The sequence below is a fragment of the Drosophila subpulchrella genome, chromosome 2R (genome assembly GCF_014743375.2).
Source record: "Drosophila subpulchrella strain 33 F10 #4 breed RU33 chromosome 2R, RU_Dsub_v1.1 Primary Assembly, whole genome shotgun sequence".
In the NCBI taxonomy this organism is placed as follows: domain Eukaryota; kingdom Metazoa; phylum Arthropoda; class Insecta; order Diptera; family Drosophilidae; genus Drosophila; species Drosophila subpulchrella.
Window position 1 is genome coordinate 17,582,878 of NC_050611.1, and position 25,682 is coordinate 17,608,559.

A 25,682-nucleotide genomic window follows, 5' to 3' on the forward strand; every position below is an offset into this window, starting at 1 on the left:
TATACTATATATGCAGATGGAGATGAAGCTGAAGATGCCGGCAAACGGCGTCTGACAAACACATGTTAATTTCCACTCATCTCGGCGGTACGGGTTCGGATATCTTGTTTCTATTTCAGCGTCCCCATTTCTTTACGCCGCTCATATTATTGATTTCTTTTGGCAAGCCAAATTTCATAATCACACGCTACTACTCCGTTGAGCTGCCGGATTATTATCAACGCCATAAATTAATCAGAGGCGAGAGGGATCCATATCCCAGTACCCAATACCCCGTCCGATTCCCCAGAGGTTCCAGAGCCCCCAGAGAAATGCATATGCAAATGGAGGGGCAGAGTGCCGGGGTCTTCGCTTTGATATTGCCGGAAAGCCGATGTGCAAGCAAGGCATTAATTTAATTTTATGTATTTATTATGCATTTGCCGGCCACACGTTTTTATTTTTCTTATTTTTCTTTTTGTTTTTAATCGCGCGATTGCCACAAAAACTAGCCAAATGCCAGCGGAGAAAGTGGAGGAGCTGCACCAGAGCCCATCCCATCATACACTTTACACTTTATCTATTTTATAGGACAGCTTTATAAGAAAAACACATAGGGCTTAAAAATGCAGGTCAACTAGTGTTACAAAAAAGATATTCTAAACGGTTTACAAGTTTGAAAATTATTGAATATTACAAATGTTATAACATATATGTATATATCAGATAACAAAAAAAGATTCAATGAATCGTATAACAACAATCCACTAACTTGAATAGGTTGTGTTTTTTAACTCTTCAAAATTTAATGTGATTTTTAAGACCTATCCTCTTGGTTATTTATGGACAGGATTAAAAAACCCGCATAAACTTAGAAAAAACATGTTATTTAACGTTACAAAACAATTCTAATCGTTTCAAAATTTTGAAAAATAGTAGATACATGAAACATACACAAATATTATTTGCTACATAACAAAGAAAGTTTTAATGAATCATCTAAGAAAACCCGTACCTTCAAAGTTGTATGTGCTTTTCGCACTTCATTCTGAAACGGTCTATGGTAATTATATTTTTAAGTAATCTAATCATCTTCTAAAAAATCTTATAGAGACAGTTTCTTATGATTTTTAGCATGGACCGTTTTGCATAAATATGTGTCATCGATTAGTCAGCCCAAGCTGTCGGCACATCATAATCTGATTTGGGCATTAAAACCGTTAACAGATTGTGACTCGGCATTGCGAAATGGTTTTTTTTGTTTTTTGCCAAATTAACAATCGTTTATGTATTTATAACTTTATGGGCGCCTCTCACCCTTTAACGCCAGCATTTGATTGTGAATTCAGAAATATAATTTTCCCTAATTTTTATGATATTTTATATAACAGAGCTGTTGGGGGTTTCTGCTGGTATTACATATTATACCACCTGTCACAAATATTATCAACGTAGGGCAGGGCAGGCGGGACCATAAATTAATTTATGATCGAATAAATCATACTTTTTATTGATGGTAGGTTGTCCATAACAGTCTTTTCTGTTTTAATTCGAATGGACATATGTGTCAGCTGTAAAAAAATGAGCTTCCCAAACTAATGAAACACTCACTTCCAACTTTATTTCACTTTTTATTCGTATAATTACATTTTACATAGTTTCATTGAGGGTTCTTTATGGTTTTTATGATATAACATGCTTAAGTGTCACATTACAGATAGACAAAACTTAGTGAGTGTGTGGGGTAGGCTTAAGACTAATAAATGTGTTCTCTCATCTTGACTCGTATGCCTTTATTTGGTGTTAATGAACAGATCTTCACGCTTTGTTGTTACTGCGTTTATACATCTCACATTAAGATTAATAATTTCAATCAGTTTTGTGAAGACTTTGCAAAGCTGACACCGCTCCACACCCACAATTCATATGCTTATTACGATCTCATGATCGCATCGTATTTTGGGTCTGCAAAATCTTCTAACAAAATGAACAATTTGTGTGGCGCAAACAATGTGCACGATATATCTGGTGAGTCTAGTAATTATTATTGGGGGTTACTGATAGCTGCCCTTATCAATACATTTAATACTGGGTTTGACTTCAATTTCAACGGTTACAGTTCGCTGGGGCTTAAGCTTAGGTTAGGATCGCAAATCGCGAAGCAATCATGCACATTGTGGCCGACGCGATTGCTTAGACAAAATACATTTTACATAACGCAACTTAACGCTTAATCAACTGGTGCTGTTTGGGGCAAGAGTATTTAAAACTATTGTACTCGAAATTTTTAAATGGTGTGTGTGTGTAATGGGCGACAGGATAAACATAACTAAAATAAAAACGGATTCAAAAACAAGCAAGATATATGGGGACAAAACATGACAGATTAAACAACACGATTCATTATTCATAAGGATGTTCAGCTTTTAGCTTTCAGCTTGCACACACTGGCCCAAAAGCTGAACATTTACAAAAATGGCTTATTAAACATTCATAAATATAATTATAACGATTATGTAAATTGTATTTTATATTGTATGTTCTTCGGGGTGACGACGCCTTTGGCCATATCCTGTCAATCTCCAAAATCCAGCAAACCTTGCGTTCAATTTGCAAACTCTTTGCCGTTTGTCAAATTGAAATACTTGCTGAAAGTTTGGGAAATCGACCATCCATGGGGTATACGACTTTTCGACATTCGCCGATGCTTATGCTTAACACTTAAATGTAGTATACGTATAATAGATTCATTATTCGACGAGTTTCATCAAGCATATGACCACAAGCGGTTAATGGTTGTCTTGCTTTGAAAAATAAATCAAAAATTTTCTCATTTTCTCCTTTATGACGACCCGGTTTTATCCGCGAATGTGGATATCCTTCTAATTTTGTCCTGCACCACTGAGGTGCTCAGAAATTTTGTATTTATTTTTGAAAGCGATTGCCGCATGCAGCTAAGAGGTATCAATAGTCCTTTGTTCATCAATTCAATTCAAGTGGTTATTGAGCTTTCAACTTCAGCTTTAATCTTAAGTTTAGACACTGCAAACATTTGCATCTGTTCATTCGTGTTCATTATGTTGGGTTCTCATTAAGTCTAGTTATTGTTCGATTCTCGATTTGGATTAACAATGTTGCGGCTCTGTTCAGTGTACGCTTCTGTTCAATTTCGGTTACAATCAGTTCGATTCGTTAATCAATTCTCAACAAATAAATAAAATAATAACACCAGGTTGCACAACTTGCACATAAATAAATAAATAGGTATTAACTAATAAATTTGCTATTTCAAAAAGTACTGTTTTTGCATTGCTTCTCTTACATTTCTCTTTTTTTGCTTCTTTTTTTGAATTTGCACACAGCTTGGCTTTTGGATTTTGTTTAGGTTGGCTTTGTGGACGGGTATTTTAATTGTTTTTTTATCTTGCATATGTGCAACAACAAAAATTGCAGTTAATAGGGGCTTTCTAAGGAATTTATTAACGGTTTCATGCCTATTTCATGGCATTGTTGAGCCCCAGTTTGCTGAGGATTTTCAATGCATTGCTAGCCGCATCGTTCTGCGACTCCTCGGAGCTCTTGCCAACGCCATGGCAGATCTGCGGGGGATTCGTGGAGAGCGTCACAATGGTCAGGAACTCCTTGTGGTTGCCCTTGGGATAGTCCGAGAAGTGGACCTGCCGTATAAACAACATTAGAAAATTGACAACTTTTGGATTTAATTATTATATAGCTTGCCTCAAAGTCCAACAATTTACTAAGATATAGTAGTTGCTCTTTCATGTGGACTCCAGCACTTTGTGAGTTGCTCGCACTGCTGCTGCTGCTTTCGGTGTTGCTGCTGCCGTTGCCGGTGTGGTTGTCAGCGTGGTTGCTGTTGCTGGGTTCTGCGTTGCCACACACATTGCTGCTGTTGCTGCTGACACCGCTTGTATTGCTGCCGGTTGAGGTATTCAGCGCACTCTCACTGGCCACCTCGGTGGCCTGGGAATCGCTGCTGCTGCTGTTGTCGCCAGAGTTGCCATTGGTGCTGCTGTTCTCCTCAGCTGCATCAGCTGCCTCCTTATGGGCCTCCTCCTCCTTGGTCTCCACGTTGGCTTTGACAACCACAACTTGATCTCTCTTTTTCGCAGCTGTAATGGTATAAATTTGTTATGAATTATAACATATGATATAAAGAGTGGTGTAGACTGACGTTTTTTGTTCTGGCGGAGTATTAAAATGCCCGGCATGGGACCCGCTGGCGTTGATACCATGGGCACTTCGCCTTCTGCTGTTCCCTCCACTGCGGGCGCTGTGACTGCAGACATGGTTGCTGAAGTGCTGCCTTCTTCCGAAGACTGGGTTTCGTTGCTGGGGGTGAACTCAACAGCTTCCAGCAATTCGTAAAGAGCTAAAGAAAGCATTACGGCTTATTAAGGATTTCCAGGGCCTATTATAAAGTAACTTACCCTGCGCCGCATTACGCTTGGCCAGCTTCTTGCTGTTGCCTGTTCCACGGGCTGTGCTTCCGCTGGCAGAGACCTCCATAACGAACTCCCTTCGCCGAGCGGTTTCATTACCATTCTTGGCTATCAGCTCAAAGATGGGCTCCTTTTCCTTGCGCGTCTGCTGCAGTTGAATTAACTTTGTGATAGGGTTATCCGAATCGTCCAGATCCACCAGCTTGTCCTTTGGCGGATTGAGGCGCTTGCGTCTCTCCGGCTTGCCCATTTGCAAGGCACCTTCGCCGCACGGCACAACAGATCCATCTCGTGGCGTTGCCCCTGGTTTGCCAGGAGTCTTTACCTTAATCCTCTTCAGGGGCGTCTGTTTGGTGGGCGTGAGTGGCGGCAGCTTTTGTAACTCAATGAGCATCTTCTCAGCAGCCCGCTTCTTGGAGACCTTCTTCCCATTGCCCTCACCCTCGGTAACAATGGAGCCCACAACGCAGGCCGTGATGAAGTTCTTCATGTGCGCCGGCCCCTCCTCGCGTAGCACCTTGAAATGCACGGTCATGTTGCGCTTGATACCGATCTCGTGCACCTGCGAGATTGGTGACTTCTTGTCGCCCTCATCCATCGAATCCTCGAGTGCCTCCTCGGAAGCGCAAATGGCCTGTGTCTTGAGCACTTGCAACGCCCTGGCCGCCGCATCATGTTTGGCCTGTTGCAATGTGCGTCCGATACCCACAAATTTCTGTTTTCCTACGAACAGAGTGATTTTGCTGGGCGGCGTTGGCACAGGTGGAAAGGGACCATTCGGTCCGTGATGCACATGAGGTCCGAGAGGCGGTGGCAGCGCAAAGCGCGAAGGGAACTTCGGAGGAAACTGTCGCTGGCCAGGCCCATGAAAGAAATGCGGATGCATCGGCGGAGTTGGAATGGGCACAAATCCATTGCCAAGTCTCTGCCGCAGGGCATAAGGCGGTGGCGGCGGTTGTGGCGGCATGCCAGGTCCTGGGGCAGTAAGCAAATGACCTCCTCCAAACTCCGGCGGCACCATGGGATCCGCGGGAGGAATCTGTGTGGGGTCCAGCAGGTAGAAGGTGCGCTGTCCCAACTTCATGGCCAGAGCATTCAGCTCCACCGTCGGCGTAATGTGGGTGCGCATAGGGCCGCCCTCTTCGCTGCGCCGAATCTTCGGCGGCGGATGCTTGTACGTCGTATCCTCGATGGCCTTGCTGGCGGCCAAATGCTGCGCCTTCTTGATCTTGAAACCATCCGCCGAGTACTCCTCATCGCCCAGCATCAGGGTAACCGTGAAAGTCTTACAGTGGGCAGGTCCTCGTTCGCCAGTCAACCGATATTGATGCGTGATCTTGTTATACCTGGCCAGCTCATTGACCAGGCACATGGGGGTCTTGTCCTTGCCACCGCGTCCTGAGTTGCTAATGTCCTCGTTGGGCAGTGTGCCCGAGGCATCGATGTGCTCCGTACTGCTGCAGTCGTCCGCCGAAGGTGCTGGCTCCTCTGTGGACTCCTGTTCCTGAGAAGATTCCTCTTGGCTAACAGACTCGCTTGAATTGACTGTATTGTTGCTGGTGGTGTTATTGTTGGTGGAGGAGGAGGAGGAGGTGGTTGAGGCTGGCGGTTCTGCCACCGTGGTGACTTCTTGCACCGCTGCCGGAACCACCACTTTCTGATTCCTATACGTATTCTGCAGAATGGCCTTGGGGGCATAGTTGCTGCTGTTGTTATTGCTTGAGTTGTTGCTGTTGGCATTGCTGCCGTAGTGATTGTACTTCGAGGGCTTCGCCTGGCTCATATAATAGTGGGGCGGTGGAGCGGCATAGCTGCCCAGATGGGCGGCCATGTGATGCGGCGGATGCGGGGGCAGCTGGTTGTAGGCAAGAGCAGCCGGATTGTAGGCCTGTGGCGGCGGACCCGGAGGCTGGTTACCAAGTAGGCCGTTGCTATTGCTTAAGTGTTGATGCTGCTGGCGAATCTTCTGCATCTGGTTGCTGTTGCTGGCAATGTTGCTGCTGCTGTTGCTGTTGATGTTGCCGTGGTGATAGGCAGCCCCAGCCGCAGCGACGGCGGCGGCGGCGGCGGCTTGGTTCGACGGCGACTGCTGTTGCTGCTGAGCGTGAAGATGGTGATGATTCAGACTGCAAGAACGGAGCAGAGAGAGCACGTAAATTGGTTAATCGATGGCCACAAGTTTGAGCTCCCGGGGCGGATGCGCTGGCTTCTGCGGTTATATCAGCAAACAATGCACGCCAAGAGGATTATAGAGGCCATCAAGACAAAAGTGTACATCGACTGGCGCACGGGAAAAAAACAAAAACACCAATGAGCGCGAGGTCCTAGTAGCTTCTACCTCTCCTCTCCTCCCCTTGCCATCGCCCTGTGTTGTTGTTCCTGCGGAATCGCAGACAACAGCGGCGAGGCCGAACAATGGGCAAAATCCTAACAAAGCACAAAAGCCGCATTCTCTTACGCATCGTGTCATTTTTCGCCAACTGTCAGTTTCAATTGAGACGCACCTACTGCGACACCCTGCTCCTGCTCCTGCTCCCTACCCTTCTCCTCAATCTCAATCCCACTCCCCATCGCAATCGAGGGTAGGACAACACTCAATCGCATTTACCTACAGCCTCATACATTTCACAAGACCAAGAAATATTTTCGGCAATTTATAATCGCTAAATCAGTTCGGGAACAAGCCTTCAAATTAACATTGATATGGGCAATTTGTGATTAGGATCAGTTGATATGCGATAAAAATGTCCTAGGTAAGAAGGGACAGGTAATTAATTGGATCTGGTTGGTGATGATGGGGACTGTCCTCTTATAACAGTGGATTAAAATCTTTTAAGACTATTATTTGGGTCACACTTTCTTTTTGTGTTTCAGATTTAAATATCTTATAGTTCTTTAAGAAAAGGAATTTAATAAAGTTCAGGCTTCGTTTTCACAAACTAAAAATATTATACCAGATGAGATCATATAATTCATAGGATTTACTCCATGTTAAGAATATATTTTTTTATCTGAGATATTTTTCACATAAACTTTTAACTATCAAATGTAAATTCATAACTTTTTTCACCTTTCACCTTTGATAAAAAGATTTGATTTATGATTTTGTCAGAGATTCTATTTAGTAGATCTTGTCTTCCAATTCAGGTTCTATGACTACGATCTTCTTGCATATTTCACCTCTCACTTGGCACTGATGAAAGTGTTTCATGATCGTAGGGAAAACGTACGCAAAAGTGCGTTAGAATGTACGAAAACCAAAGAACTTCAAGTTTTCTCCAACCGCCGGTAAATATTCATATGCGACCCGATCCGAGCGGCAGGCAAAACGCAACTGATGGCGGAACTGAATGGGAAGTTCACCGAGAGTTGGACAAAACATATGATCGCAGACAATACGAGGAGCCTGGACTCCGAAAAGGCCGAGCCGAAGGATCCTCGCGAACGTCAAGGATAATTGCAGCGCAGTCGGCTGGGCAAACCCGTTATCATCAAGCGGAAGTCATGCTGAGCGCGAAAGAACAAAGAGCCACTGAAATTATAATTTATGAGTTGAGAAAATGGGATGATGAGTCTCACACCGATTGTCAGTGACAGGAATTAACATAATTGCCGCAACGCATAAAGCGCAGACAAGCTGGCGAACCGAGGCGATGTGGCATCTCTCTGGGATCTCTGAGATCCAACTCCGTTCCTGAGATCCAAGTGAGCCAACATGAGGGTATCCTTCAAACGAGATCCAACTAAGCGAGGGAAATATGACCCCTTTTCAGGGATCTTATAGACTACAGGGTATTTTTCTGTGATCTAATTTATATTAGTTCCCTTTCCGTGATTCCCTGCCTTTTTCAAAGGCTATGAATTATACTCTTAACGTGTAAACCAGTTGGGAAATCTTCCTATATCATACTAAACCTACTGTTATAGGTTTAGATAGGATAAAGGATTTAACCTTTTAGAAATATTTAGATACAACTTGGCTTATAGACACTGAATCTGGAAGACCCATCCTAGTTAGGTAATCCCTTTATATGTATGTATTTACAATGAGTAAATGAAGAAAGGGGATGATAATCCTATTTTAAAAATCAACTGAATCGAGATGGCATTTGAAAGCATTTTCCCGGGATGTTTAGGTAGTAATAAGATAAGTAAGATAATATATGATTGGGGAATGAGTTCTTCCTCCAACTGAGCTTTATCAACCTCCTGAGCTTCAAAAATAATCCCATAGGTTTATAATCTTCCTCATATTTCGGTGGGGGATAAAGTTCTATCTTTCCCTTGAGATCCCACAATATTATCATCCTGATATCCTCGCATCCTTACCGTGCATGGAGATGGTCGCGATGTGGAGGCTGCTGCGGCGGCTGCTGCTGCAGACTGGGGGCCAGGTGCTGCTCCATGCCGGGGTGCAGATGCATGTGGGCGTGGCTGTGACTGTGGCTGTGATGGTGGGCAGCTCGAATGTGGGGCGCTGGCCGGGCGGCATGAACGTTGTGCTGCATGTTTGGAGCAGTAACCTTTAGGACTCCCGATTAGACCAGCGACCGCAGCTGCAAGACAAGAGGAAACAGGGATAAGCATAGGGATACATACATACATATACACAGTGTTTTCCCTGGCCGAACAAAAGGGCCTGGAGGTGTCTCTTTGTGCGGCGATTGTGCGTAAACAAGTTGCAACTGCATGCAGCGCATGTAAATGAACATATATGTACATATTTATATATAGAGAGAGGAATGCAACTGAAGCGACGACAACGGCCTAAATCAAATTGTGACAGGCGGCGGGTAGAAGGGTTCCCTAACTTCAGTTCCATGCCAAGCAACCAACCACTCCTTGTTGCACTTTTCTGGTTCTTATGCTCATCGGCGACGGGTTGTTTTATGTTTTACGTTTGATGTTTTGGTGAAATCGGATAAAATGCAGCTGCAGTGGGCAATTCAGGTTCCCCGCAATCCTGCAATTGCAATTTGCAGGGGTTCAAGGACCCAGATCCGCGGATTCCGATTCCGATTCTGATTCCGATTCCCATTCCATTCCGTAACCCCCATACCATTACGAATCCGAATCTTCGAATGGCATAACCGATCTGCAGTCGCCAGCGCAACTCACCTTCACCTTCTTGCGTTCCCAAAACGATTTTTGTACGCAAAGGAGAAAAAATGTCACGGGAAAATCACATCAACTGAATGCTTTTAACTCCAATCGATCGGCGGGCACATGCACCATAGAATTCGCATCCATGCGGGGTGGCCGCGATCGCGTGCGCAACTTAAAAAACACTTTACAACTACTTTAACACTTAAATTAAATTGATAAACCTATTTTGCACTGTGGCTGCGGATGAAACTCGAAAAATAATGGCTTGTGGGCGAGCGGGAAGCGGGGTGGTTGCGTGCAGCGGTGTTGGAAAGCGCGCGCGCAGAACCGCCAGGGCTGCAGACCGTCGGTCTAGTATTTTTTCTATCGAAATCTATAGCATTTGGGGGAAATTTATTTGAAAAAATTGTATAGTTGTAATAACTTCTTTAGTTTTAACTATCCAACGGAATTATTCAAATATTTTCTTTCAAAAAAGGGATCAATTTATTTATGTTAATTGTTGCTTTGCTTTCCACAACGTTAAATTTTTTTACAAGCGTTATGGTTTTCTCATTTTGCTCTGCTTTTTGATTTAATAAGGCACTAGAAAAAGGGCTGTTGATTGTTTGTCATTTTCCTATTTCAAAATATGTTTGGATTAATATCGGTTTTTATCCATAGCCAAAATAAAAAAAGACCAAAAAACCAAATAGAAGTGTGTTATATTATTAATTAAAATATTTTTATTTTGCTCACTTTTAAACTTTTGAATTCGATAACAGATAGGAGAGACCAGCTTCAGTTTGTTTTTGTTAGTATATTTCAGTATTTTATGGTGTTAGAAATTAGGTATTTGTAGGCGCCAAAGCCTGTGGTCCCATTGCGAAATTGGACAAAAATAAAAACTTTGTTTTTATAAATTTATCATGAAATCCACTAAAACTATACCAGAATGGCTATGTTTAGATCGCCTGACCATTTTATGTACATTGGCTAATACTGGGGAAGTCCCCCAGATCACAGGGACGGGGAATCGGTGACGCCACCTCTTTGGCTGAATTGTTTTGATGATGATGATGTTTGGAAAGTGACTCATTCGCCGGCTGCCGATGGCTGTTTTCACTTTTGTTGTGGCCCCGAATGGCATTTAAGGCATTCCGGTGTAGACAGCAGACCAGAAAACAAGTACACGCAGTTCCGCGACTACGCAGCACACCCACAATCTCGCAGCCCATCGATATGTTCGACTTCAATTTGGAATTTGCTCGTGGCGGCGCTCGCTTTACCACGGAACTCTTCCAGCTCCTGAGCGCTGGTGGCCTCAAGGAGAACGTGGTCTTCTCACCCTTCTCCATCCAGACCTGCATCGCCTTGGCCTTTGCCGGATCGCAGGGCGAAACTGCCGACGAGATTGCCACTGCCCTGCACTTTGTGTCCAACTTTCCGCCCGAGGTGGCTCAGACCTTCCAGTTTGTCCTGGAGAAGTATCGCAATAGCAACCTGTTGAGGGTGGCAAACAAGCTGTACGTCCAGGAGGGCAAGCAGCTGAAAGCCGACTACCAGGCGGCCATCAAGGAGCAGTATCATTCGGAGGCGGAGTCCATCAACTTTGCCCTCAGCGATGCCGCTGCCCAGGCCATCAATGCCTGGGTGAATGCCAAGACGCAGGGCAAGATCACGGAGCTGGTCAGTGCGGACTCCTTCACGGACAACACCCGACTGGTGCTGCTCAATGCCCTCCACTTCAAGGGCAGTTGGGCGCACAAGTTCAGCGAGGAGCGCACCGAGGAGGACGACTTCTGGGTGGGCGAGGAGGAGCAGGTTAAGGTCAGCTACATGAACCAGAAGGCCAAGTTCAACTATGGCTACTTCGAGGACCTGGGCTGCACTGCCCTCGAGATGCCCTACCAGGACTCGGATCTCTCCATGTTTGTGCTGCTGCCGCAGGAGCGAACGGGCCTGTTCGCCCTGGCCGAGAAGCTCAAGACTGTCAATCTGGTGGATCTGGCCGACAAGTTGACCGTGGAGGAGGTTCACGTGAAGTTCCCCAAGTTCAAGGTGGACTACTCTCTGGAATTGGCCGAGAAGCTGAAGCAGGTAAAGACTTACTTCTAGAAAAATTGTTGAATTGTTGAAATTAGGAAAAAATTAATAGGTTTTTGAGCAGCTACCCATTTTAACTAGTTCAGGATCTTCAATATTCGGAAAACCACATGATACTTGTACAGTATAGAGCTCAAACACCAAAAAATCAGCTCTTAACTTCATTGTTCAGAGAAATTAGCTTTTGGTTACCCCCACTTGGCGACATTAAGCTCAATTCATGGTCAACTTTCGTTTTTACATAATTTGACACAGTTCCTTGACCGCGTTTTTTGATAAATGACTTCCTTATAAGTCAAGTTGCGTGTTTGAGGTGAAATAATGAGCTATTATTAGCAGTAGCGCAGTAAATTCCCTGATAAAAACCTAAAATATTCCATTTTATGGACACGTTGCAGCAGTGCAAACCGCCCCCGAATATATTTATTGACTTCTTATCTTAAAAATTCCCGTTTTATGTGTGTATTATTTTTAGTAGCTTATCGCTGCTAAGGTGTTTTAGATAAGCGGACTGTGGACTGACTTATTATATGGTTCTTGCTAAAGATCATGTATCAGCCCTATAAAGTTAAAGAACTTTAGTTGCAGTCAAACGTGTCACACCTAAACAGCGACCTATCTTATCGATCACAAAGCCTGAAGCGGCTATGACCTCATTAGTTATTTACCTGTAATTGTTTGCTCTTACTTTCAGCTGGGCATCACAAAAATGTTCACCGACGAAGCCGAGTTCAACAATCTGCTGGAGTCTCCTGAGGGCATTTTTGTCTCGAAGGTGCTGCACAAGGCCACTATTGAGGTGAACGAGGAGGGCACAGAGGCGGCGGCTGCCACTGGCATGATCATGATGACCCGCATGATGACCTTCCCCCTGCAATTCCAGGCGGATAGGCCCTTCCTCTACGTCATTTGGAACAAGAAGAACATCCTATTCGCTGGAGCCTTCGTTAATGCGGCTTAAAAGCTCAACTCTCACTCTTTTTGTATTGTTTTTATTGAAAAGTATTTTTTAAATAAATAAGCGTTCCATGTCATAAAAGCAAAGGTGTGGTTTTTATGGGATAAACAATTATTTGTCCCATTTAAATATTTTATATTTGATTTTGAGATAAAACACCTGGCCAACATGTGATAATTAAACAATTTGCACTATAGATACCGCAATTCAAAGCTTTTTAAGTTCGTAAGTAAAGAAAACGAATTAGACGGCAAAAGTTTGAAAAATAATTGTGGTAAAATTACCTTTTAATTCACATTATTTGCTTAAAATTATTAAAGATCCTAAGATTGTAAGCAGAACATTTTTAAATTCCGCGCCAACTATAAAGCGCTGCCACCTCATCCGAGTGCTGTTATCGATGCCCCTTCCCGCACAATCGATAGGCCGCCGCAAAAGGTGCTAAAACTGGGCAAACGCCAAGACCAGCCGATTTGAGCCTGCGCAGAGCGCGTAAAACCAAAACGAAGAGAGTCGAACGGTAAATCGGCAGCAGCAAAATAAACTTTTAGAATCGCCAGCGAGAGTCGTCTTTAAAGTCCGTGGAAAAACGTAGAAAGCGGCCGCCTATGGCAACCTGACTGTCAAAACTGACAGAACTATCAGAAGTCAATCAGAAAATCAGCAGGAAAACTACATCGAAATGAGCAGGAGGAGCGGAAACCAGGACATAAGTTCCAAATCGGAGAAGATGCAGCGCTACTACGCGGAGCGCGAGACCACAGGACCCGAGTTCGGTGAGTTTCCCCTCGGGTTCGCTATATCGTATATGGTACACAATGGGACTCAGAATCAGTGTAACCGGGGCTCGCAGAATCAACCCCCAAAGCGAAGGATGTGTCTTCTGTGCGCTAAGGCTTAGGGGTTGCTGTTTCTGCGGCGAAGAAACGTAGAAACCGAAACCCCGGGCGAATGCAAAACACATTTTAACGATTTTTCCCACAAATCTCTGTCTGCAGACGATCGCCTGATAAAGCTGGTGCGCGCCAATCCGGCCATATACGATGTCAGCCATCCGCATTATCGCCGCAATCCGGTGCGTGTGGACATATGGGATCGCATTGCCAACGAACTGGGCGCCTCCTGTTAGTATATTCTGGTAAAACCACTGCGTAGATTGTCAAAATAAACCCACCCCCTTTTTCTTTTTATTGTTCCACCCAATTGGCAGCTCGCTTTCTGCAAACCAAATGGAAGAACATACGCTACAACTATCTGCAGGAGGTCAAGGCGATGGAGACGGGCCAGGCGAATCCGAATGTGCGCAAGCGGCGCTTCACCGAGGATCTGTCCTTCCTGCAGAACACGGCCCAAACCTACAATGTGAAGAAATCCCAGAGCTACGTGGCTCCCCAGAATGGAGGAGGCGGAGGAGGTGGCAGTGACAATGATAGCAATAGTTTCCTTTATCCCGATCCGGAGCACCTAAAGATCGATGCCTCCGAGGGCTACGACATCATCGAGCTGGACAACAGCGAGGATGGCTCCAATAGCGATGACAACGAGATTGTGCCCGAGCTGCAGCTGGTCATGGAGGAGCCCAAGGCGGAACTATCCCTGCAGACCACGCTGAACGGCACCAGTAGCAGCAATCACAGCCACGAACATGACCACGCCAGCTCGCCGGCCTCCTCACCACTGCTCACACCCATGGTGGTCATGGGCAATGGCTATGACCAGGAGATGCACGCCCCGCAGCCAGCGCAGGAACAGAAGCAGATGAAGAACAACTCGCTGTCCAACGGAGAGGTGACCATCGAACCCATTTACAAGCCGGCGGTCACCAGACGCACGTTACCCAGCGACTTTCTGACCAATCCCTTCAAGCGCAAGGCCACCGAGGCGCCCGTTCAGGCCCAAGTCACCACCTCCTACAGCGATCCCATCGAGCTGTACTGCCTCTCGCTGGTGGACACACTGCGCAGCATGCCCCGCTCGGAGCGGGAACGGGTCAAGTTCGAGTTCGCCAGCATTCTGAAGGACGCCAAATACAAGGACGAGTGCTAAGGCGTCGCTATTCTATACGTACAATTCTCGAGTCACCTTAGTTTAGTGGTAAACAAGAAACGCACTCAAAACAAGCCCACGATGGACACTCATTTGTATACACTCCGTTTATGTATTATTAAACTTACATATAATTTGTAATTCTGCGTTTTCGTCCTAGGCTAAGCTCTAAGTTAATTTGTATTAAGATGAGGCGATATGTGTCCATATCTATTCAGTTGTATCAACAATGATCCCAAATAAATTATGCACAAATCAAGGTAGCAAATGGCATCTCATTACTCCCCCAAAATTAAAAGACAATCGATTTCATTTGCAGCTTAACGCGGCTTAAAACAATTTATTATAGATTAATAAAAGTGCGATCTTAAATCGTCCACGATCCGAGCAGTGTTCAATCCTCTCGATCGGTTAGTGCAAACTAAAAATCTTCTACCTGAGCCGAGGCCCGCAAAATCCCCGGATACAAAATACATCTAAATATTAGCTGATTCTTCGAGTCTTTCTACAACAAGAACTGGTTAGTCTATATATCATATATATAGTGCGTAAGGCATATACAGCATCATTAATATGATTACGGTGATTAATATGATTATAGGTATGAATCAACTGAAGGGTTAGACAGAGCAAGTGAAGAAAATTAACGTTTTAAAGATTGATTCCATTACAAACTAAAAACAAATGGTTCGCCCAGATAGTCGCCTGGGCTGCCACTACTTAATATAAGTTACAACTCGTGACGTGGCGTATTCAAAACCGAGTTCTGCGTCTGCAGCTGACGTCTGCTGGCCTCCTGATCCTTGTTGCCATCGTCGGTGTCCAGAATGTCGGACAGATCGTACATGGGTTGATAGGAAATCAGTTCTGAGCCACTGGGTGCTGTTTAGATCAAATAAGTTATTGCCAAACCGAGATTTAGTAGCCACTTCCGAACTCACCCTTCTTTTCACTGCTTATGCTGTCATTGGGAAAAGATAAGCCATAGGTGTCCATCAGATCGGAGTCATTGAAGAGCTGTAAAGAATATAAACAAAAACCACATTGTTAGTTTGTTCAGTAGGATAATCTTTTGACATGAAAGCCTAGCTCGTGTGGACGCTTTGCGCTGACCTTTAGAAGCAGCTCGTCCTCGGTCAACTGAAAAATCGGCGTCCTGCCCGGCGCCTGATCATGTAAATAGAACGTATGTAAAGTAAGCCTTGGGTCGGACACACGGACAGCTAATCCAAGAAGGACAATGTACAGTAACTATGGATACTTACACCCAAAAGCATGTTCTGATCTATGGCCACCCCGTCGCCACGCAGCAGATCCTTCAGTGTCTCCAACTCATCTTGCATGCTATCCAAGTGTCCATGGAGGTCATCACTGCAACAGTAAGAATTAGCCTCTTGATTATGGCTGTTCTGGTTGATTGTTGAATGCTTCTTGTCTACTAACACTGAAGGGATTCTCAGTAGTTGACCGTTGTTGGGGTCTCGTTGTTGGGACCCATTCTCGCTGCCCGTGTACTTGGCCACAGTCATGGCCTCCTCCTCATTGGCCTGCGCCTTGGCTGCAGCCTTCGATGTCGAGGCCTGATTCGCATCCAGCAGAGAGCTGTTGGTGGGCACATCGAAATTGCTGGCAAACTTGCCGCTGCTCACGGTCGATTGTCCAAATTTCTGCTGCTGATCCAGCTTGGCTGCCTCCTCCACGCCAGCAGAGAGCAAAGAAGAGTCCTGAATACGGAAAACAATTAGCAATCATTTAAGGCAAGATTTTAAGCTACTTACTTCAAAAATGTCCGTCGGCATATCTTCACTGATGAAGTTCACATCGTACAGATCAGAGTTTGCTGGATGCATGAGTTCCATTAGTCCAGAGTTGTTCTCCGGCTCGGCCTTGATAATCATTGGTTGGACCATCACATCAGATTGTACATTAACCTGGGTGCCCTTGCGCTGCACCTTGGGCAGGCCTTCATCCACCAGAATTGGGGCGGGATCGATCGTATCTTCTCCAGCGCGTCGTCTAAGCTTGTTCTGCTCCTTGAGCTGCTGACGCTTCTGCTCCTGCTCCCGCACCATGGGCGTGGTGAGCACGTTTTGCTCCTCGTGATAGGGCGGGCTGTTGGGCACCTCCTGGACATGGGAATCGGGTGCCTCGGTGACAGTGTAGAGAATATGCTGGGCCGGCGACTGACTCACACTGGAGGCAAGCGGAGAAGCGCCTCCGCCGACCAAAAGATGACCGCCAGCAGATCCATTGCCCTGGAGAAGCAAGTCCTCAACGCTCTGATTAGAGTAGTCAACGTTGTGCGAGCTTATGCTGATATTTGAACGTGGGCGCTCGACGGCCTGCGGAGAGGCGCTCTCCTGGTCATACTGCGATGCTGCGGCGTAGCCAGTCGGCGAGGGATTCATCACTTCGTCGAGCAACTCCTCGCTGAGCTCGTGAATGACCGGGCCGCCGCCGCCCTCGCTCTCCGTCTCGCTGGTGGTGCGGGCACGATCGTTCTCGGGCGTATCGTTAATCATAAGCTGCATGTGGCGCTTGACGCCGGACATGTTGCGCGATGGTTGCACAATGGAGATTAGGAACTGGATCAGTTTGTTAACTATCTGCTGCTGCTTGGCGTGCTTCTGGCGCAGGCTGGCGATCTCACGCCACAGCACCTCGTTCTCCTGCTTCATGGCCGAGAAGCGCGAGTCCAGGTTGTCCTGGCGTCCGCGCATCACCTTCACATCGCTGAGGATCTTCGACACGGCCTCCTGCTTCAGCACACTCTTGTCGTCCCCATTTTTGTTGTTTGATATCTTCCTTTTAATTTGGTCCAGCAGATAGGGGGAGTTGCGCTTGAAGAAGGGATGGGAGAACTCAATCTCATCGCGATCGAAACGCAGCCCTCCGTTGTCAATGGAGGTGATCTTGTGGAATCCATCTGTGTATGTACAAAATAAGCTGTAATTTCAATTAAGAAATTTGTATGCAATTTACTTACACATATTCAATTGCCTGATGAAGCTAGCCATGTTGTTGTGCTTGTAGTTCAAGGGCAGCAATTCCTTGGCAAATTGCGCCTGATTTTGTATAACGAAACTTTGGCCATCCTGTAAAAAGTAAATCGAAAACGGAAGCGATATGAGAGTCATGCTGATATGTGGTTGCCACAAACCTATTCGCGGTAGGCCGCAAAGGGAAAACGATAAGCGTTTGCTTATATGTTTGCAGTAACGAATATAATTAGCTAATTATTATAATATCTATAGATGCAAAAAGCGAAAATACAGCTGTGTTCAAAATAATAGTATCCGATGTAAGATATTTTACAAGTGTTTGAAAAACCATTACAAAATTTTAAACAATGTTTTTGATAAAAAAGCTTTTTTTAACGAATTTACAGAAAATCTCATCCGAATGTAAAAAAATTTTGTAAAATATTCATATTTCTTGACCTTTTTTTATTGCAAATGTTACTATTTTGGCCATATTATATTTTGACTAATGAATTTAAAGAGATTTTCTTGAATTATTTTAGAATATAATATTACATACATATATATTTGTTATTTCTTATATATGGTTAACTAAGAAGTTTTAAAGTTCTCTAATATTTTTTTCGTTGAAAATACTAATATTTCGACCACATCTGTATGTTTTTGTCTAACTAATTTAAAGATATTTCCTTGAATTCTCGTAAGCATGTACTTTTAGGAGTTAATGTTACACATACTTTTGTTTTCTCTTATATAATATGACTAAGAAGTTTTTAAGGTCTCTAATATTTTTTTCCTTGAAAATACTAATATTTTGACCACATCTGTATGTTTTTGTCTATCGAATTTAAAGAAATTTTCTTGAACTCAAGTAAACATGTACTTTTAGGAGTTCATATTACGTGTTACGTTTGTTTTCTCTTATATAATATGATTAAGAAGTTTTTAAGCTCTCTAATATTTGGTTTCGCTGAAAATACTAATAATTTGACCACATCTGTATGTTTTTGACTGTAAAAGGTATCAAAAAGCCATGCTTATCAGCACACTCTTCGCTAAGAGTGTGTGCTAACCAAAGTGAGAACCAATTACTCTTATCTTAAATGGAAAACCGATTGAATGACCAAGGGAAATTATTCGATTGACAGCTGGAGATGGAAAATTTTCCAGAGTTCACGCACGTACGCATGCAAATGGCAAAATCAACAACAACAACAGCAACAACAAGAGAAGCTTGCATACGTGCGTTGCGACACAGCAACAACACAGCAGACAGACAGACAGAGCGAGAGAGAGAGAGAGAAAAAGCGAGAAGAGAGCTTGAGACACCTGCAAGCAACGTCATTGTTGCCATGCTGATTAGCGGTAAGTGGTGGGCGGGGGGTCTCCCTGGAAAGGTAAATAAACAACATGGCGGCGTAGGATTACCTTGGTCCAGCAGATCAAGCGATTGGTATCGGCATCGTCGACCAGGCGCCACAACTTGGCCAAAAAGGCCGGCACCCCGCTCCCGATGGCGCCCGCGTCCCCAAACGAGTGCATCCTCCTGGAAGGCAGCTGCTCCTCCTCGTCGTCCTCCTCCTCCTCCGATTCGTGCTTAAACTGCACGGCTTTGGCGGATGAACGCGACCTGGACATATAGTGACCAGCAGCCTGGAATGGAGTAGTCAATGAATTCACGGCCCACCAACACACACACACGCACCCCTTCCAGTTCACAGTTCACTTTTCCATGCGTGCTCGTACATGTGTGTGTGTGCGGGGAAGAGTGTGCGTGTCCAGGTACAAAATACATATGTAAAATGTACATATGGGTACAATTTCAGACGTGAAAGTTGCAACTCCATTGGAATTGAAATCGAATATTTGCAATTACAGGCAAGTGCGTCATTCGAGCCACCAAATGGAGCTCCAGTTCTTCTCCTGCTCCGCCTACCTACCTTAACAATTTCACAGCTCGCTAGGCTTTCACAGAGTATTAAACTCGCTTTCAACTCGTTTACTTTGCTTTTTGCACTTCACTCTCGACGTGTACCGCTTTTTTTAACTCAGTTCTTTGGTTTTTTATGTGTTTTTCCGCGTTTTATTCACAAGTGAAAATTTAATGAAATCTCCGAATTGCTTTTGCTTTTGTTCTCAGCGTGACCAGTTTGTCAAAAACTCATCGAACTAAAGTTGGCTGCTATTTATACCTTTTCGAATACGGTCTTATGCGAATGTTAGGAGGGTGTCTCGACTATTGCTGCCAACATTTTGTCGAGACCGTACTCTCGAAGTTTCTGGTATATGCCGGGAATATACCAAAATATACAGGTGGCTGTCTCGGCTAGGAGTTGAGTATTTTTTTCCTGGCCAGATGGTATGTTGCAATTGGAGTCGAGTGGGAGCGACGTTATCGATAGGTTAGGTCGATAGGGCGATAGCTGCAGCAGCGGGATGAGTCTGGCGGGCGATTTGGCCATTTGAAGATTAATGACGGTTCGCTCTGGGATTACTTCAAATGGCCCATGTATCCAATGACCCAATGCTGAGAGAGGCCATGTAATATGGCGGGGGCGATGATCAGCAGATATCGTGATAGTCGCGGCCATACTGTCCAACAATCAAGGCAGATGCAGCTAAGAGTGAGAGTATAAATTGTCTTTGTGCTTAAAATTGATAAGTGAGTGAGGTTAATGTTAGATAGTAGTCAGTGTTTAATATTTATAATTTATAAAGGCAGCCGGGGTCCCAATACAAAGGGCCCCGGAATATTTATTGGAGATGTGCTGACATCTGCACGACTTCGCCATACCTGCGAGTCCGACTTGGGTGCCCAGCAAACGGTGTCCGTTCGACCCGTATCAGCGACCAGCAAGAGGAGCCTTTCACAGTCGACGACGACGTCAACATTTCCCGGTGAGTCCGTTCCGGCGTACCGCGTCATCCTCCTCTCGGGTTTCGGTCTTAAAGGCTGAGGAAGGATAGATCTGTTAAGAGGAGCATGAATATAAACGATTGTACTTACGATATTTATTAAACCTTTGTCAAACCCACAATGTGTGAGTAAACATTCCCAGTGGGGGAGATGGAACCGCCGTAGTCGCCGTAGTCCTGCCGACAGAGAATGGGTGGTGCCCTGCAGCATCTCGAGGGCACCCATGGGTGGGTGGGAGCGCTTGGCTAGGTCACCGATAGCCACCAAATGTAATCCATTTTTCCGTCATTATTTGTAGTTTTGTTGGTTTGTTTACGTTTTTGTCATTAGTGATGACCGATAGTTTAGTAATGTGAGACCGTGAAGTTATCTATACTTATGTTGCGAGCTGTGGCATTAGGGGTACTCTGCCCTGAGAAAAGACTGAGCTAGCGGCACTGCCACCGAAAAAAGCAGTTCGTAACAGGTATTTTAGAGCCACTGCCACACTATTCTATGGAAAATGGCTGACACAAATTAATTTTCAAGTGATTTGTTTTGTGCATTTTCGCTCTTCCATCTCCCATCTTCCATCTTGCATCTCGCTTTTTTACTGACACTTACGCTGAGGCTATCTCGCTTTTTTACTGACACTTACGGTGGCTTACGTTTGTTGACACTTACGTTCATCTTGCATCTCGTACTGTACTGACACTTACGTTTTCCTTACGTTGTTTTGAAAATTTGTTAAAATTGGCCAGGGCGAACGAGAGATCATTCGTCGAAAATTAATTGTTAGGGATGAACTTGGCCCAACGACCATAACAGCCGACAGCCGACTTAATTAGGGCACAATGCTAATTTAATGCACGAATCGAGGCACACTGAAAGGTGGGTAAATCGGCGACTGAAATCGGAGGTGCCGTGGTGCGTGTGGAAAAGTACGAATGTGGAAGGCACACGGAATACAAAAGGGCCCGCTCTCCGCCGCGTATGTGTAGCAGGGTGTGCATGTATGTGTCAGCGGGGCAACAACAAATTCGACGAAAAAGGCGCCAGATTAATGAGCTCGTGTTAATCGTCGAGAAACCCATTATAAGCGAACCCCAAAAAGCCGGCAAATCGTACTGAAGATACCCTATTTTTCTAGAAAAGACTGCGAATCAGCCCCCACTCAAGCACAGCAAAGCACAACACAGCACTCACCCACACAGCCGCGATGATGAACAATCATTACCACTTGCAACACGATCACCCGCCGCCACAGAACGTGGCACATCCGTTCATGCAACAGCAGAGCGCTGCCGTCGCCCCAGCAGCTCCTCCGGCCACCAGTACCACCTATGGCTACTTGCCACAGCCACAGGCTGGCCAGCAGCCGCAGTGGATGACCACCACCTACCAGATCCTGCCGCCCACTGGAGGACCTGCTACGGTGGCCAAACGCTTCTATGCCACCGCCGGAGGAGCACCGCAACAGGCCAGCACTCACACCGCACATCCCAGCACCATACAGATCACCAACAGCTTCGCCCAGCAGGCCACGCCGACGAAGCAACAGGCTGCCACCAGCTCCAGTCCCTTCAAGGCCAACAACATACGAATCATCTCGACGGCACCGAGTGTCTATAGTCTGAATAAGTCGCCACAGGAACCGCACTCCCTTTATGCACCCGTTCAGTCTTATTATTTGCCCAGCGGCGCTGGCCAAACGGCGGGTCAACTCAACCTCATGGCGGCCAGTGGAGCGGCCAAGCAGCTGCAGCCGCCTCCGCTGGTGCCTGTGAGCAACTCCTCCTCGCCGCCATCCACCGTGGTGCTGGATCGCATCAATATTTGCATCAACAACCACTATGCGGAATCGCCCGCTTCGCTGAGCTCATCGTTGAGCAGCGCCCAGCAGCCGTCGCCCATCATACCGGCCATCCAGCACAAGGCCATCCTGCCCCTCATCGATAGCAGCACGGCGGACAGCAGCAGCTGCAGCAGCAGTTCAGTGTCCAGCAGCAGTTATGGCGGTGCCACAACCACCTCGGCGGCCGTGGTGATTGTGGATGAGCCGGATTCAACGACCACAACGCCACAGACACCGCCAACCACGCCGGAGACGATGAGTTCGCCTGGGAAAAGCTCGCCCTCGCCTCCGCTGCTGGCCACGCAGTCGCTGCTCAAGGCCGTCAGCCAAATGAAGCCGAGCTTCAAGGTCGTCGAAACAGCACCGCCCACGCCGCCAACTCCTCCATCTCCGCCGCCGTCGTTGCCACCAGTGGCTGCTGCTCCTCCCCCGCCGGCGGTCACATATGCCCTGCAGGAGGACGTCTTCATCAAGTGCAACGATGGGAGGTTCTACCTGGGCACCATTATCGAGCAGACAAGCGATCAGTATCTCATCCGCTTCGATGATCGGTCAGAGCAATGGTGCGAGCCGGATAAGCTGCGCAAGCTGGGCGGCGGCAGCTCGGTGACCGGTGGCGGAGGAGGCGGCTCAAGTTCGGACACCTCAAACACCTCCACCAGCGGACCCATGTGCGTGGCCTGCAAGCGGTCGGATGTCGAGGATGTGGTGGAAATCTGCGAGCGCTGCGGTCGTGGCTACCATCGCGGGTGTACCATTGAAATCGTTACCGGCAGCGGAATTTGGAGCTGCAAACGGTGTGCAAAACCCATGAAAATGCAACAGCCGATTGAGATCACAAAGCCAGCGGGGATTTGCCGCCAGTTACCCTACCATGTGAGTTTGCTGTGTACCTAAACAAAGGGATTATGACGCTAATCCGGTTTTTTCCCACAGGCGGATAAGCTCAGCTGGGATGAGAAGCATCGGGTGAACGAGGAGCAAATATACTGCTACTGCGGGAAGCCGGGCAAATTCGATCACAACATGCTGCAGTGCTGCAAGTGTCGCAACTGGTTTCACACCCAATGCATGCAAAACTTCAAGAGGAAGCTGCTGCGCGGCGACATGTAAGTCCTGAATTGCTTTTCTGAGATCTTTAAATTTTAATTGAACTGTGCTCCTCCAGGTTCTTTGTATTCTGCTGCACCGTTTGCAACAATGGCGTGGAGTTTGTACGACGTCTGCAAATCGACTGGGTGGATGTGCTCCACATAGCGTTGTACAATCTGCGCAAGCACCAGCACCAGAAGTACCATCACCTGCTGAAGGACATTTGGCCCTTCATACTCGAGCAGCGCCACCAGCTGCCCATCTGCGAGCAGTGGCGCACACTGCCGGAGACGGCACTGATGGAGCGCATCAAGCAGACCCTGAAAGACTACTCGGAGAGATTTGTCTGCGGCAGAGAGTTCAAAAGAGCGCCGGCCTTCTATGCGCTGCGCCACAGTGGTCCGCCCTTGACTCCCAAGGTATTCCTGGAGCCCCACGAGGAGCTGTGCGACGAGCTGCTGGTCAAGAAGTTCAAGCTGATGCTCATGCCAGAGAAGTCGATGGGAAATAGCGGTGAGCCGCCGAAAAGAGTTCCCAAAGATGTGTACGAGTTCAATACGGATGAAGATGAGCCGGTCGAAACGAGCGAGGACGAGATCCCCATCAAGCAGATCATCGAGAAGGCCAAAAAGCAGGCCAGCCAAAAGATTGAGGAGCAGGATGAGCTGCCGAAACAGCCGCAACCCGTCGAGGCGGGCGCTCTCGATCTGGCCGACGACAATGCCAACGATGGCGATCCCGGGAAGCTGCCAGCTCCCATTCCACCGCTGCTGGACGCCAACAGCAGTCGCAAACGCAAGGCTTTCCGTCTGTCCAAGCGCTATGACAACAGCCGCAATCACTGTGATCTATCGTCCGACGAGAACTCGAGCAGCAGCCGGGGAACCAGCTCGCTGGACCTCATCATACCCCCGCCGGCCAACTTTCTGGGACGCAACAATCCCTTCCTGATGGCGACACCCAAAAAGGCGACGCAGGGACGAAGTGTCGGTGGAGTTGGCGTGGGGGTTAATGGCATCATCAACAGCATTTTCAAGCTTAAGGGCACCTCCAAGGAGCAGCCGCGCATGGTGCGCACCATCAAGCGAAGACTGAGTGCCAAAGACATAACCATAGGGCCCAATCAGGAAGTGCGAAGGCGTCGCAATCGGCGCCTGACCACGGCCATTGAGGTAGGAATCGAATGAACTTGGTGTAATCACAGTGTTTAATGAGTTTTTGTTTCCACCAAACAGGTCATCAGCACCACCACCATCAATCCCATACCCAGCCACTACCTTCCTCTCTACGCCAAAGATCTGCAGCCACCGGCGCCGCCGATGGGCAAGCCGACGCACGGACGCCTGTTGCGCCAGCGGCCACAGAAGCTCTCGCCCAGCCAGAGCCGCCGGAACTCCACCAGCTCGACGGCGACCACCACCAGCAGCAGCAATGGGCTTGCAGCCCCAGGACATTCCATGCTGGATCTGAAGCAGTCGGTGAACAAGTATTTCGGCGGCGCCATGAATCGCATTGATGCCGGCGAGTCGTTTGCCATCCGGGCCAAGCGGCGCATGGGCAACGGCCAGGTGCAGTACCTGGTGGAGTGGGGAGGAGATGCTGCGATCGGATCGATGGGAAACTAGAAACTAGACTAGACGACGACTCATTTTTACCTTTATGTTTATCATTTTCATTATCATTTTCCTGCGTTATTCTTTATCAATGTTCGCTGCCAACTCCGGGCCCCTTTATTTGTTAACGTTTAAAAGTTTATTACCAATCCACTGCCAAAATAGCAAAAGAATGTTCAAAATATTGGTTCAGCATTAAAGCGGTATACTGTTAAATTGTAAAAAGAAAAAAAAACAAAACAAAAAAGAAATGCAAAAAGCAACTGAATACAGGTTATAATTGTGCAATGGCAGTAGATTTCCACAAAATTGGTAAAAGTATTACAAGATTAATCTGGAAGCCTATGTAACATTCGCTGCTGAATGAAAACGTATTAATTAATGTCTATCAAAGGGGAAAAACGATTCAGTTAAGCTCAGTATCGTAAACGTACTTTAGTTACCACATAATGCGCCCATGTATATTTTCGAAAAATATATATATTTAAAGGGAAACTCTCACACAAATCATGTTATGCATACAAAAAAAAAGTACACACAAATTTAATAAAATTTAGGACTAGTTCAATAATAATTGTGGCCCATAGTCTAGGGAAAACTACACAGTA

At 46.3% G+C, this 25,682-nt stretch overlaps 5 protein-coding genes across 8 annotated transcripts; 3 read left to right on the forward strand and 2 right to left on the reverse strand.

Annotated features, from left to right (window-relative positions):
* Window positions 1-3,258: 3,258 nt before the first annotated feature.
* Window positions 3,259-9,814, reverse strand: LOC119549571 (maternal effect protein staufen). The gene is made up of 6 exons (XM_037857724.1): window positions 9,561-9,814; window positions 8,772-8,998; window positions 4,431-6,568; window positions 4,175-4,372; window positions 3,718-4,112; window positions 3,259-3,656 (listed from the first exon to the last, which is right to left on the reverse strand). Exons 2-6 carry the CDS (start codon window positions 8,948-8,950, stop codon window positions 3,474-3,476), a joined length of 3,093 nt encoding a protein of 1,030 aa, XP_037713652.1. The 5' UTR covers window positions 8,951-8,998; window positions 9,561-9,814; the 3' UTR covers window positions 3,259-3,473.
* Window positions 9,815-10,646: 832 nt separating this feature from the next.
* On the forward strand, window positions 10,647-12,673 carry LOC119551659 (serine protease inhibitor 42Dd). The gene is made up of 2 exons (XM_037861097.1): window positions 10,647-11,627; window positions 12,328-12,673. The coding sequence occupies exons 1-2, from the start codon at window positions 10,671-10,673 to the stop codon at window positions 12,592-12,594; spliced, it is 1,224 nt and encodes a 407-aa protein (XP_037717025.1). The 5' UTR covers window positions 10,647-10,670; the 3' UTR covers window positions 12,595-12,673.
* Window positions 12,674-13,091: 418 nt separating this feature from the next.
* LOC119550035 lies at window positions 13,092-14,892 on the forward strand. Of its 2 annotated transcripts, none has more exons than XM_037858472.1 (3): window positions 13,092-13,367; window positions 13,590-13,729; window positions 13,802-14,892. In XM_037858472.1, exons 2-3 carry the CDS (start codon window positions 13,681-13,683, stop codon window positions 14,635-14,637), a joined length of 885 nt encoding a protein of 294 aa, XP_037714400.1. In that variant the 5' UTR covers window positions 13,092-13,367; window positions 13,590-13,680; the 3' UTR covers window positions 14,638-14,892. The 2 variants fall into 2 exon arrangements, with proteins under 2 accessions (XP_037714400.1, XP_037714399.1); XM_037858471.1 differs by having other exon boundaries at window positions 13,094-13,367; window positions 13,590-13,715.
* Window positions 14,893-14,944: 52 nt separating this feature from the next.
* LOC119550613 (heat shock factor protein) lies at window positions 14,945-21,034 on the reverse strand. Of its 2 annotated transcripts, XM_037859440.1 has the most exons (10): window positions 20,626-20,883; window positions 20,413-20,571; window positions 19,559-20,236; window positions 19,047-19,271; window positions 17,624-17,732; window positions 16,416-17,563; window positions 16,081-16,361; window positions 15,903-16,008; window positions 15,579-15,654; window positions 14,945-15,519 (listed from the first exon to the last, which is right to left on the reverse strand). In XM_037859440.1, exons 4-10 carry the CDS (start codon window positions 19,254-19,256, stop codon window positions 15,368-15,370), a joined length of 2,082 nt encoding a protein of 693 aa, XP_037715368.1. In that variant the 5' UTR covers window positions 19,257-19,271; window positions 19,559-20,236; window positions 20,413-20,571; window positions 20,626-20,883; the 3' UTR covers window positions 14,945-15,367. The 2 variants fall into 2 exon arrangements, with proteins under 2 accessions (XP_037715368.1, XP_037715366.1); XM_037859438.1 differs by having other exon boundaries at window positions 15,903-16,361; window positions 20,626-21,034.
* A 204-nt stretch (window positions 21,035-21,238) lies between these two features.
* LOC119550612 (polycomb protein Pcl) lies at window positions 21,239-25,569 on the forward strand. Of its 2 annotated transcripts, XM_037859436.1 has the most exons (5): window positions 21,239-21,405; window positions 21,665-23,245; window positions 23,306-23,478; window positions 23,538-24,633; window positions 24,697-25,086. In XM_037859436.1, the coding sequence occupies exons 2-5, from the start codon at window positions 21,734-21,736 to the stop codon at window positions 25,084-25,086; spliced, it is 3,171 nt and encodes a 1,056-aa protein (XP_037715364.1). In that variant the 5' UTR covers window positions 21,239-21,405; window positions 21,665-21,733. The 2 variants fall into 2 exon arrangements, with proteins under 2 accessions (XP_037715364.1, XP_037715365.1); XM_037859437.1 differs by lacking the exon at window positions 21,239-21,405 and having other exon boundaries at window positions 21,734-23,245; window positions 24,697-25,569.
* The last annotated feature ends 113 nt before the right edge of the window (window positions 25,570-25,682 follow it).

What these genes read in the sequence shown, in the direction of transcription:
- LOC119550613 (XM_037859438.1), bottom strand. Translation starts at nt 19,256, where the DNA reads ATGTCCAGGTCGCGTTCATCCGCCAAAGCCGTGCAGTTTAAGCACGAA. An exon ending in ATCAGAACATGCTTTTGGGT is followed by an intron (nt 15,655 to 15,902) that starts GTAAGTATCCAT and finishes TATTCTTTACAG; the next exon opens with CTCTTCAATGACTCCGATCT. An exon ending in CATAAGCAGTGAAAAGAAGG is followed by an intron (nt 15,520 to 15,578) that starts GTGAGTTCGGAA and finishes TGATCTAAACAG; the next exon opens with CACCCAGTGGCTCAGAACTG.
- LOC119551659 (XM_037861097.1), top strand. Translation starts at nt 10,671, where the DNA reads ATGGCATTTAAGGCATTCCGGTGTAGACAGCAGACCAGAAAACAAGTA. An exon ending in TGGCCGAGAAGCTGAAGCAG is followed by an intron (nt 11,628 to 12,327) that starts GTAAAGACTTAC and finishes TCTTACTTTCAG; the next exon opens with CTGGGCATCACAAAAATGTT.
- LOC119550035 (XM_037858471.1), top strand. Translation starts at nt 13,274, where the DNA reads ATGAGCAGGAGGAGCGGAAACCAGGACATAAGTTCCAAATCGGAGAAG. An exon ending in GACCACAGGACCCGAGTTCG is followed by an intron (nt 13,368 to 13,589) that starts GTGAGTTTCCCC and finishes CTCTGTCTGCAG; the next exon opens with ACGATCGCCTGATAAAGCTG. An exon ending in CAACGAACTGGGCGCCTCCT is followed by an intron (nt 13,716 to 13,801) that starts GTTAGTATATTC and finishes CCCAATTGGCAG; the next exon opens with CTCGCTTTCTGCAAACCAAA.
- LOC119550612 (XM_037859436.1), top strand. Translation starts at nt 21,734, where the DNA reads ATGATGAACAATCATTACCACTTGCAACACGATCACCCGCCGCCACAG. An exon ending in AAGCTGCTGCGCGGCGACAT is followed by an intron (nt 23,479 to 23,537) that starts GTAAGTCCTGAA and finishes GTGCTCCTCCAG; the next exon opens with GTTCTTTGTATTCTGCTGCA. An exon ending in GCCTGACCACGGCCATTGAG is followed by an intron (nt 24,634 to 24,696) that starts GTAGGAATCGAA and finishes TCCACCAAACAG; the next exon opens with GTCATCAGCACCACCACCAT.
- LOC119549571 (XM_037857724.1), bottom strand. Translation starts at nt 8,950, where the DNA reads ATGCAGCACAACGTTCATGCCGCCCGGCCAGCGCCCCACATTCGAGCT. An exon ending in CGCGACCATCTCCATGCACG is followed by an intron (nt 6,569 to 8,771) that starts GTAAGGATGCGA and finishes CCGTTCTTGCAG; the next exon opens with TCTGAATCATCACCATCTTC. An exon ending in CAAGCGTAATGCGGCGCAGG is followed by an intron (nt 4,373 to 4,430) that starts GTAAGTTACTTT and finishes TGCTTTCTTTAG; the next exon opens with CTCTTTACGAATTGCTGGAA.